We start from the raw sequence: 12,266 nt of genomic DNA on the forward strand, positions 1-12,266 counted from the left end.
CTGCCCAGAGGAACTCGAAAGCTTACAGCGTGCTCACGCAGAAAGAGATCTGCTCAACCTAAGCCACAAATTGCTGCACCTCCCATATCACTTAGCTGTTTATCGTCTCATAATAATTAGTTGCCCTTGTTTTCTCCTTCTATAACATTAAAAGACTCATTTAGCATGTGTGTGCATGCTAAGTCACTACAGTCATGTCCGACTCTGTGATCCTATGGACTGTAGCCCACCAGGCTCTTGTGCCCAGATATTGCAGGCAAGAATACTAGAGTGGATTGCCATGCCCCCCACTCCAGGGGATCTTCCTGACCCAGGAATCAAACCTATGTCTCTGGCAGCTCCTGCATTGCTGGTGGATTTTCTTACTGCTGAGTCACCAGGGAATCCCTTACTTATCACCCAGCATTTAGTAAGTATACAAGAATTATCATTTTCCTTCCTTCTAGAAGCCCAGACATGGTATTCCTGAATTCTCTGTTACCCAAAATGACAACATGAAACATGTTCTGTGGTAGGTGGTACTGACCCTTTGGCCACGGAAACATGGAGTCTGAATCCTCAAAGGCACTGGATTCTTCTGTGCTGAGAAAATGTTCTGCTCTGAGGATTTATAATACCTTTAATCCCAGTTGGTCATTTTTTGATGCAACTGCACCTTGGCAAAATGGGATTTTCCTCATGGACGTTACTCTGTTTCTTTTCTCCTGATGTATAGATGTGATCAAGACTCACTTTTAGGAAACCATTTTTGAGCCTTTGGAAGTTTCATCACCCAAACCCACTTCAATTTAGTACTACAAGGGTATATACAAAATCTCCCAATGACAAGGTGGCCCTCAGTCATCCTGGATTCAAATATAAGGCACATGTAATGCACAAATAAGTATCCAAGACAAGGAAGGAATGTATTCTTATGTGTGTCTATATGCGTCTATGTTTGTGCCCATGCAAGGGGTAGGGGAATGGAGGCAAAGAGCGAGCTAGCACTTGGGCCTTTTGAATAGTTATTGATTAATGAAGCTTCCTCAGGCCCCTTATTCCCTAATATTCACTAGGGCCTCTTGCAACACTCTTTCTTGGGAATGAATGACAACTCAATGAATGGATGAGTGAGTGAAAGAAGAATCTGAACTCTGTCTCTGGCCACTTCACAGGCCTCTACTCTCTCCTGGAGCTGCCCTCCCAGAGGGTCTTATCCGATCACATGTCTCCTAACTGTCTCAGCTAAAAAGGAATTCAAAGAAAATGACCTTGACCAGAAAACTACCTGCTAATGGTCTGTCTGCACTGCAAGCAGGAGAGCTAGTGTCTGGAATAAAGACTGAACTCCACAGAACTGAATTACTGATAAGAGCACTTGGCAGAGAAGAGGGAGGCTACAGCCTTCTCTTCCATCTCCCATTTCCCCACATTAGCAAGGCTAGCACGGATGCTCCATTTCCCCGATGGGAACTGGGAGGTCTCTGAGCGTGCACCCTGTGCACAAATGACATGTGTGTTCAGAGGAGCTGGCCCTGAGGGTCCTCTCATCCTTGTCTTTTGGTCAGTGTGAGAACACAGAGGAAGGAGACCCAAGTGCAAAAAAAAATATTTTTTTAATAAAACACTTGTGTCAAAAACTCTGGACACTGACTCACTGCCAGAACAAAAGTGAACCAGTTCAACACTCTTGCTCCAAGGACACATGAGAATCACAGCCCTCTCTTGGCATTCAGGCATGAGGAAGGAAAAAAACCCACAGTGTTTATAGTTGGTTTGTAAATAAGTTGCACTAAAAGTTGCTTTCACAATCTACAAATTAGGTCTCTAAATCAAAATCATTTATACTAATAAAAAGGTTATCTAATTTTGCCTGTACTGGTGTCAAAACTCATCCCCACCTCCTGCCCAAAAGAAGCAACCTAGTTCAGCTGTCAGATTTTTATATAACACTCTCTTTATGTGAGCTAGGCTCCAGAGTCCTAACACTTCACAGAAATCCTTTCTTAAACCTGGCACTGAGACCTTTCATTTACAGTAGCCATTTCTAAGTGCAAAGTCCAGAGCTGTGAATAGAACCACACTGGGGAGTCTGGGTTACTCAGGTCTCACCCAGTAAAAAAAAAGTATATGTTCTCTGAACTTTTTACAAGACATCTCCTCCACTAGGCTAATCAAAAGAAAAGAAGGGGAAAACCTGCTGACCTAATGGAAAATATATTAATATATTTATCATGAACATTGATTCTTTATGATTGACGGTTGTGCTAACAGTCTCAAACTTTCCAAAACTGAGGTTTCGAAGCTGAAAGCCTGCCACTCTCTAACATCTTCAGGGCTAACCAAGTATTACTGACTCATCTATGGCATGGGATGGTTCTGGGGGGAAAACAAATCCACTGACATTGTGAGCTTAACCCTGGAAGAGAAAATGCGCACATTAACTATTTGGAACCAATCTGGTGTTATCAAACTCTTCAGCATCCTCTTGACTCCATTACATTCTTCTAAAGGGGTAACCGTTTAGTTCCTCTTCTTCGCCTGAGCAAGGAGTATGAAGTGGAGGTCTTTCTCAAAATAGCAGCAACTGGTCCTTGGATCCCCTTACAATGGCCATTTGAGCCCTCAGGCTGATGTCCTCCGTCTCTAGACACAGATTCAGTTCTGGAAGAATGGCTGCCCAGAGATCAAGCCCAGATGTTTGGAGGGCTGGCAAGAGTGAGGTCAAGCGAGGAAATAAAATCCTCAAGGCACTAAGGATGGGCCCTAGGAGTTGGTTCCAACACAGGAAAAGTTTCACTTTCTAATCGTCCAAATACGAGAGTTAATACTACGTTCTCACCTTCTTAGCCACCCTTGACCCCACCCCACGGGCTGCCAGTGCCTGATAATTACCTGACATACTAAAGAGAGGGATGGGTCAGTAGTGGCCCTTGGTTGGCAGACACCAGTCAGACCCAGGAAGGTCCAGCACAGAAGAGAAGGAGAGAGGAAAGTAGAGAGAAACAGAAGGGAACAGGGCATGTACTAGCATCCCTCCTCCCACACAGCCAGCCTGTCTGGTCTCAGCCTTTGCTGGCCAGTGGATGGGGCAGTGAGAGGAGACCACTATGATCCTGATCCAGCTTTACACAGCGCAAGGAGAGGAACTTGGCCATCTCCCTGTTGGAACTTTCTCCATCACAGTAGGGAGACAGAAGAATCACCGACAGTGAGCCCGGAAGGTACCAGATCTGCTTATGAGTTTGGTGTTGTTCAGTCTCTAAGTCGTATCTGATGCTTTGCAACTCCACGGGACTGCAGCACGACAGGCTTCCCTGTCCTTCACTATCTCCCGGAGTTTGCTCAAACACATGTCCAATGAGTCCACTGCTTATGAGGTCTGATGGTAAATGCTAATGATGCCAAATTCTGGGGCTGATATGGAACAGAGGGCCCAGGAGTGGCTTAATCTCTCTTAAGTACAGGTTCCAATGACAACAGAGATGAGAGAGAAAACCAGAGACAAGAGACTTCAAACTAAAAGTGCTTCAGCTACTTCTAAAAACAAAAAACAAAATGTGAGCAAATTTCTTACACAAAATCTTTTACAAGCTAGGCAAAAACATTTAAGGGGAGTCTTCTACATTATACAATAAAAAGTCTATTTCTATTTCTTATTTGTATGAAAGAGGAAAGTTGTTTTTTTTTCTTTAAACTACAAAAGTTACTCTTAATCATTAAAAAAAAAAAAGAAGTAGGTTGGGGGATTAGGTCGTGTCTCTTTGGGTGAGCTGCAAAGTGGCCAAACCTGACTAGAAAAGGTAAGACACATACACAAATGTCACCTGCTCTGACCCCAGGAGCAGGCCTCAGGCCCCACCTCTGTATGGAGGCAGAAGAGGAAGGGAAAGCAGGTGGGTCGGGGGAGGTGGGGAAAACTGGGCTAACATGGCTGTCTGAAACGCCTGGGGTCAGGGCTTCCCTGGCATGGGCACAGGACCAAAAAAGCACCTCTCCACAGAGCCTCAGGCCTGAGCCCGGCTCCGCCTTCCCCTCTGAGTTCATGCTACAGGAGGACACATGCTTAGGGAGGTTCCCCAACTATAATTAGAAGCCTCCAGCAAAAAAAAGAAAAAAAGAAAACACAAGACAAAACACGGCTTGAAGAATGGGGAATCCCAGAGTCCAGGCTGCCCTGTTGGCTCCACAGGCCAACAGGGGACCTTGTGAGCCTGGAGGGGAGGCGTCCGGATGTCTTCAGTGGTCGCCGGGGGAAGCCTCTGCAAGCTAATAAATACTATTTACAAATGGGGAGGAGAAGCCAGGGAGGCAGAACTAGGGGTGTGTAGGGACACAGACTGTGGAGAAATCCTACAAGCAACACGGTGGGGCAGGTTTGCCTGGAGTAGAGAAGCCTGATTGCTTCAGGCATTGCACTTGCGGCCTGAGGGTACGTAGGGGGCGCCTTGCTCCAGCCGAGCGGCCCAAGGCCGGGGCCCAGGGCAGAGCGGCAGGGGGCGCCCGCGGGGCAGCGCAGAGCCAGGCTGAGGAAGGCAGGACGTCAGTCAGTGCTTCGCCAGATTCCAACAAGCGTCCTGGTAAATTTTTGTGGGGTCTCGAGGGAACAACAGTCAGCTCTGCTTCAAGGAGGCGGTCACACCCACCCCGGTGAGAATCGGGCCGTATCTTTTTGGCACTGTCGGTAGAAACAAGCCTGCTTGTCCCACCCCAACCGAAGATAATTGCCTGTGGCAGTAAGCGACGGGGCGAGCTCCCCTCTGCAGGGAGGGACATGGGACCGGGGGAGGCGCTCTCTCACCGCAGGCAGAAATCCCAGGCCATCCTCCCAGCCAGAGCCAGGACCGCTGGTCCAGGTCTTCGTCCAGATTGGGTGGGCAGAAAGGAAAAGCTTATGACAAAAGGTGGTTTGGAGACGTAAAGGCAAAGTGAAGAGACAGAGGGAGGTGGCGATAGCCTCTTTAAAAGGTGGCGTTCACTCTTCTGTCGAGTTCTACAACTTTTAGGGTCTCATTCCCCTCCAGGTTGGTGCTGACCCTGCGGAGGCATCAGAAGGAGAAAGAAGTCTCACCATCATGCTTGGCGGGATGACGCAATCACCCCATGACTGGACTTAGCAGGCTGGCCCACGCATGCCTCTTGTCTTCTTCCCTCCCAGCAGCACTTCTCTGTTCCCAAAGTCTCCTGCTACCCGCCTGTCCACCATCCACATTCCTGCCTTTATCCTCATGCCAAAGGAGTCATCCCAACCCAGAGGATAAACATGGTTTGATACTGATTCCTTGTACCTCGCTTAAAATTACTGTATTCATTGAGGATAAATACCCCATGCTAAACCCTGGGAAGGAGAAAATAAAAGGATAAAGGCTGATCCTTAGTCTAGAATAAAGATTAAAAAAAAATATTTAGATAAAGATGAAACCTTTTTAAAGATTAAAAGATTCTAGATGAAGGTTAAAAAAACAAACCCAACACTATCATGAAATAATAATGAATATATCATAGAAAATAAATATATTATTATATTGTGTAACAGCCTAGAACATCTCCTAGATGTTCAGAGGAAGGCAATGAGGGCTCTGGTATCAGGGATACATCCCAGAACAAGAGGGATTTCAATGGGCCTTGAACAGCTGAGACAAGAGGAAAGAAGACTTTTGTCATGAGCCAAGTTATTGAATGGCAAAGTCTTCTCTGGCTCCCAAAAGTAGTCTGCTCTGGCTTCTACAATTCTCTCTAGGAAATAATAGTAATATCTAACCTTGTAAAGTATTTCAAAGGATTTATATGTCACACTTACACAGTTCTTAAAATAGTAAATGCTATAAATGTTAAATATGTGTGTAGAATATAAACATATAAAAGTATATATAATTACATACTTTCCCCTGCAGCATTAGGGGAAGAAAGCTCAAAACTTTGAAACAAAAACTTTCCTACTTGTGTTGGAATAGCGTCATCTCTAGGGGCACAAGGTCAGCTAGACCACCAGCCACACCACGTACAACCAGGACTGTATGCAGACACTCCTTCCTGAGTCATTTAGTGTACCCAGGTACCCCCCGCAGGATAACAACCCCCAGCAGTTATACAAGTCTTTATACAAGGACTCTTCCTCTAACTATCTAAAGGAAACAACTCATGGAGAACTGGAGGCAAATATATGTTATTTTCAATAATGGAAAGACAAGAAGAGTGCCTCTCAAAGTGTCCTTTAGTATGAATATATAACTATCTAAGTATAATGAACACATCTTTGCATGTGTGCTAAGGTCACTTTAGTTGTGTCCAACTCTTTGTGACTCCATGGACTGTAGCCTGCTAGGCTCCTCTGTCCATGGGATTCTCCAGGCAAGAATACTGAAGTGGGTTGCCATGCCCTCCTCCAGGAGACCTCCCTGACCCAGGGATCGAACCTGGGTCTCTTATGTCTCCTGCCGGGTCAGGCAAGTTCTTTACCACTGACGCCACCTGGGAAGCCCTAATGCATGTTTACTTACATGTAAATCATAAAACTACATGTTGATATATAAGATGACATACATGTATCTCCAGTTGGAAGGAAGCTTGGGAATGTGCCTTGAGGCAGCATTTGCATAGCAAGTACACTGCTGTTACTGGACTGTATGTTTACTTGTGAGACTCTGAGGAGAGGAAGGAGACAGGGAGGAAGGGAGTCAAGCCCTTTCCCCAGTTCTTGGAACCTGCACTGCCAGCTCCCCAGTGGCATAGCAGACACGGGGCCAGCTCTCACCCTGTCTCTTCTAGTCTCTGTGAGGGCCAGCTGTTGGCAAACAACGGACTCTCTAGAGCCCAGGTGCTGGCAATAGGTCCTGAAAAAGCCGAGGGCTGGACCAGACCAATGGGAAAGTCTACTCTGCACACTGCAATTTGCTGACTCATAACCCATCACTGGTGCCTTAGAGGAGGTGACCCTGTGTCTGTTTGACTCACATGTGCTGCTGCAGCTCCAACAGCACTGATTTCTCCAGGCTGGTCTCATTTGAGATAATGAAATGGGGAAGATCCACGTCCGGCCTGGACTCCAGCCCTTTTGCCCTGAGCAGAGCGGAGCCTCGGTCCCAGCGCCCAAGCTCCCCAGCTGAGGCAGAACTGGGTGGCTCCTCCAGGGGAGAATGTTCCTCATAGATCAGCAGGTTCCTGGATCTCACTGAGAACAAAGCAAGGTAACAGGTGTTACAAGAGACCACAAGGGTACATCACGCCTCCCCCTAGATGCTCAGGGCGGGGAGATGACAATTCATGGGTTCTTATTGCCCAGGACTGAGGGTGCCAACTAGAGTTGACTTTCTATAAAGGCTTCAGGGTTTCAGAGTTTGGTGTGTTGAAAAATGATACCAATTATAAAGTGCTGGAAGAACAACAGAAGAACAAATACACAGGAAGGAAACTGCCACCCCCACTGCTTTGAAAATAAAACTCCCCTCCAGGCCACCCCCACCCCTGCAACCATCTGGAGGAAACAATTCATGGAGAAAAGGAGTCAAATATTTGGAGGTGTCCAGACTCAGCTAAAGTAAGCATCCTCAATGAGTAGGTCTTGTATAGGGAGAAGGTATAAGGGCAGAAAACTGTGTTTTCTTTCATTTAGAAACTAGAGAGGAGACACAAGGCTAAAGCCATAAATCAAACAACAGAGACACACTCTTTTGTTTTATAGAATAGTTGCATAGCTAGATGGCTCAGCCACAATTTTCTACAACATAGAAACTTTGCTCTCATCAACTTCCATTTAAATTTAGAGATACATTCCCTTGGAGAAAAAAAAGAATTCCCCAGGAGACCACTGCAATTATTTGTTGAAATGCTGGACCTTCTGTCATATACCTGGCAGAGACACACTTACTTCAGATGTTTCAGAACCACAAAATTATGTATACCCTCAAAATCCAGTACCCCTAATTCCATATTTGTTCTTACTAGTGTATGTATCTATTTCACGATCCCTACATACCATTCTTTTATTTACCACATACTTAAAAGAGATCATTGATCTAGATGAGACTATCACATCTAACACCCGTGTCTCCAAATTCTCTAAATCTTGGGCATTATATTTTGTAACACAGGCTGATTGTCTCACGTCACTTTACAGATGCTTACTGTGGTAACATACATTTCCACTGAGTGGAATTCCTTTAAAATGTGATGGAAAACTTACTGCTCTCCCACCTCTTCCCTACAAATGCACATCCCTCCCCGTGTCAGAACTCAAAAAGAAGATGTCAGAATTTGCCAGGGAACACAGTCTAGAGCAGAAGTCTGCAAGCCATGCTCTGCGGAGCTCTAGAGAAATCCCAGTGCGTGAGGACCCTAAGGGGAGACCCAACAAGTTGACTGGGCACTTCTTCCCATGGCCCCCTTCCTCCCTTCAGTGCAGAAGTTACACTTTTACCACTTTTTAAATATTAGGCTTTCATATGTAAGGAGAAGCCAAGAACACTACCTGCAAAGTCCTGGAGGTCAGAGTGATGACAGCTAACTACACACTCACTAATTTGGGGGCAGATGCTTCTGTTGATGCTATTCAATCAATGTTTTTTATGGGAGAGAGGGAACAGTGACATTGAATTGTCTCCTCCCAAGGAAGGGATATATATATGTGTTTTTATAGAGAAATGATTTTGAGACCACTGCTCTGTACCCAAGGAGCCTTATCATAGAACCATTTCAAACCAAGTGATTTAACACAGTCCTCCCAACAACAACAAAAATTTTAGACTTTCACATAAGACTTCTTTCAGAAAGTCACGTTTTGAGAAATGAAAGAGAAAAGAAACAAGACATCTCCCCAGCTGCTGAGCGCCGTCTTACCCACGGAGGATGTGTAGGGTTCCTGCAGCGAATGCTGGCTGGGCAGGGCCATCTTGGTGGCAGAAGGATAGGGCCCATAGCCCTGAAAGAAGCTGCCAAATGCTACGGCAAAGCACAGCACCACGACCTGCAGGGTGAGGAGAGAACGTGGGAGCCATCAATTCCAAGATGCACAGAACAAACCTGCAGACCTGTAACTCCTGGGAGGTCTGGAAAGACGACTCTCCTCTGTCCGGCCAGCAGACCGCACCCAGGTCAATCGCTGTCACATCATAGGAGAGAAACAGCCTCGGAGCGGGCTGTGGTTCCTCCAACCCCCAGCACTTGGATGTGGCAAGCTGGGGAGAGGCTGGAGCCTGGGGAGTGGGCTGGGTTGGTGACAGTGCTGTTTATTTGGGAAACTCACCATGAGGCATGTGCCAGTCTGCGTGCCAGCCAGCTTGCAGGTGCGAGAAACCTTGCCCATCACCAAAGTCTGAAGCTTCTGCAGCTGCTGCAGGAGAGTTCTGCAAACACAACAAATCAAAACCATGAAGGGCGTCTCAGAGATGAGAGAGAACGCTTGTCAGTGATCTCCGCTCCGGGCTCCGGGAAGGCTCCTGTGGCTTAGTGTCTGAATCAGAACACAGTACCAAGAAAAAGGTTCCTCTGATGAAGACACAGACACCACTGTCTTCCAGGACCAGACTCACAGAGCTTATGGGGCTCAGAATCCACCCCCGTGAGCAGCTTGTCCATTCTATGCTGTTCTAAGAGGCACCTCAGTGCTCCCAAATCACCCCTGATCATCCTGGGATCTGTTTGTCAGCCACTGAGAAGAGAAGAACATGGCAACCCATCCAGTGTTCTTGCCTGGAGAATCCCAGGGACGGGGGAGCCTGGTGGGGTGCCGTCTATGGGGTCGCACAGAGTCGGACATGACTGAAGCGACTTAGCAGCAGCAACAGAGAAAAAAAGAAGCAAGAACTATTGGGGATGGTGACACAGAAGAACTCATTTACCCAAGAGAAGAGAAATACTGAAGAAGATGCAAAAAAGGAGAAAAGCATGGAGAAGGAGATGCCCAGCAGAGAACAAGTGAAGGGGTGGCCAGCAGCATCACTGAGCAGCAGGTGCTCAGATGGCAGATCTAAAGAGAAGGGGGGAGACAGAGAGGAAAACAGGAAGGGCAGGGAGGCCAACAGCCATGGGCCCCTCAAGACTGTGGTCCTTGAAGGCTCCCAGCACCTCCACAGGTGGAAATGAAGCCCAGATATGAAGGAGCAAAGAAGCCAGCTCAGCTGGACACAGGTTCAGAGCCAGGATCCCAGAAGCCATGCTCTGATGCAGGTTCTGATGTTTCTCCAGGGAAAGACAGAGAGTAGGAGCCAAAAAAAAGGAGCTGTTCTGCCCCAAATGGGACAACTGCACACAGCCTTAAAAGGGGAAGGTTTGGGGATGAGAATAGTATGTTCTGTTCTGTGTGACATCAGGTCACAAAAGGAGCAGATGGTGATATTCTTTGCAAGTTCTGAACAGTGCAGCCACAGAAAAGGATCTCCCAGCCCAGGCTCCCAAATTAAGAGTCTTGGGGATGAATTCTGTGTGAGTAGCGTAAAGAGCTGAGGCTGCTCCCCACCCTTACCCCTCTTCTCCAAGCCCAGGGCACTCGGCAAAGTGGAGAGATTTTTCAAGCAGATGATTTGTTGAGTCTCAGAGAGTTTTGGAAAAGTCATGCTGTGAGGGGGACATGAGAAAATCAGACAAGTTCACTGGAAAACATCAGCAAATCACTCATTGGCAGAAGAATTCTGGGCGTTTGCAGATAACCTGCTGCCCACTGCAGCCCATCCCCTGCACAGCTTTCAAGGGCCGGGAGGACAGGCGAAATATTCCCAAGTCTGCAGCTGCCCTCAACCTCCCCACCCATGATCAGTAACAATGAAATGAGTTCTCCCAGGTTTAAGCCAGGTAGGGACAGGTTGGCTGTAAGAATGATATTGCTCTAGCAGTTAAATGGATAAGAGTAGGGCCAGAAGTGGAGTCCACAGTACAGGCAGCAAAGGCCTTCTGAACTTAACAACCCCTATGTGGTTCCATCTACATCCTACTTCTACCTGGTACAGTGGTCCTGTGTGTGTGTGTGTGTGTGTGTGTGTGTGTGTGTGTTTAGTCGCTCAGTCGTGTCCAACTCTTTTCGACCTCATGGACTATAGGCCACCAGGCTCCTCTCTCCATGGGATTCTCCAGGCAAGAATACTGGAGTGGGCTGCCACTCCCTTCTCCAAGGGATCTTCCCCACTCAGGGATCAAACCCGGGTCTCCTGAATTGCAGGCAGATTCTTGACTGTGTGAGCTGCCAGGGAAGCCCCAACGGTGGTCTTAATGTAAGCAAAACAAAATCATTCACCCCATTATTTAATATCATTAAATTCTATTAATATGGAGGTCTTTTTAGTACATAGTTGTATGTTTTCTTGCTTTGTAGTAATCTAGAAGTATAATCAAAAGTAGTATAGACTGGTTTACATTTATATATATTCCAGCAATATATTCTTTAAAAGAATTCTGTGTGTTACTCGGGGCTGAGTAATACTAATGGGGTGATGACTTTAAATTCTACTTTAGGGAATTGTGTCATTTGTGACAACATGGGTGAAACTAGAGGTCATTATGCTAAGTGAAACAAGCCAGATAAAGAAAGATAAATACCAAACGGAATCACTTACATATGGAATCTTTAAAAAAAAAAACAAAACGTTGAACTCATAGAAATAGTAGAAAGTGGTTGTCAGGAGCTGGGGGAATGGGAGACAGGAAGTTTGGTAAAAGGGTACAAACTTTCAGTTCTAAAATAAATAAGGTCTGAGGATCTAGCGCAAAATATAGTGACTATAGGTGATAACCCCTAGAGGAGTACATAGCAACCCACGCCAGTATTCTTGCCAAGATAATCCCATGGACAGAGAAGCCTGGCAGGCTACAGTCTATGAGGTTGCAAAGACAGACATGATCAAGTGCACGTGCACGCACACACACACACACACACACACACACACACAGGATAACACTGTATCATATAATTGAAAATTGCTAAGAGAGTAGAACTTAAATGTGCTCACCAAAAAATAAAAATAAAACAAGTAGGTGAGGTGATAGACGTGGTCATTAATCCTTTCATAATGTATACATATATCAAGTCATTATGCTGTACACTTTAAATATCTCACAAATTTACTTGTCAATTATATGTCAATAAGATGGGGAAAAATATCAGAAGTTTGCAGCTAAAGGATCTTATGATGCCGCAAGTTCTTTTCCTCACGCTTTCTCTCTTCTCCCAAGAACTCCCAAGAGCACCGCCTTCTTGCACGGCTGCCTTTTCAAAGCTGAGAGCTAAGTGACCTCTGACACACGCTCCTCCTGGATGAACGTTCCTTCCGGCAGAGCTGACATCTGGCAGGCAGTGGCAT

At 46.2% G+C, this 12,266-nt stretch overlaps 1 protein-coding gene across 1 annotated transcript in view; it reads right to left on the reverse strand.

Moving 5' to 3' along the window:
* Window positions 1-849: 849 nt before the first annotated feature.
* The window catches only part of CREB3L2 (cAMP responsive element binding protein 3 like 2), a 127,388-nt gene continuing 115,971 nt past the window's right edge, over window positions 850-12,266 (reverse strand). The window contains exons 9-12 of the mRNA XM_065939093.1: window positions 9,221-9,320; window positions 8,815-8,941; window positions 6,934-7,150; window positions 850-5,016 (exon numbers count right to left, since the gene is read on the reverse strand). Coding sequence (XP_065795165.1) covers window positions 4,941-5,016; window positions 6,934-7,150; window positions 8,815-8,941; window positions 9,221-9,320 — 520 coding nt within the window. The 3' untranslated portion in view covers window positions 850-4,940. The remainder of the gene's footprint in view (window positions 5,017-6,933; window positions 7,151-8,814; window positions 8,942-9,220; window positions 9,321-12,266) is intronic.

This window comes from Muntiacus reevesi, chromosome 6 (genome assembly GCF_963930625.1).
Source record: "Muntiacus reevesi chromosome 6, mMunRee1.1, whole genome shotgun sequence".
Taxonomy (NCBI): Eukaryota; Metazoa; Chordata; class Mammalia; order Artiodactyla; family Cervidae; genus Muntiacus; species Muntiacus reevesi.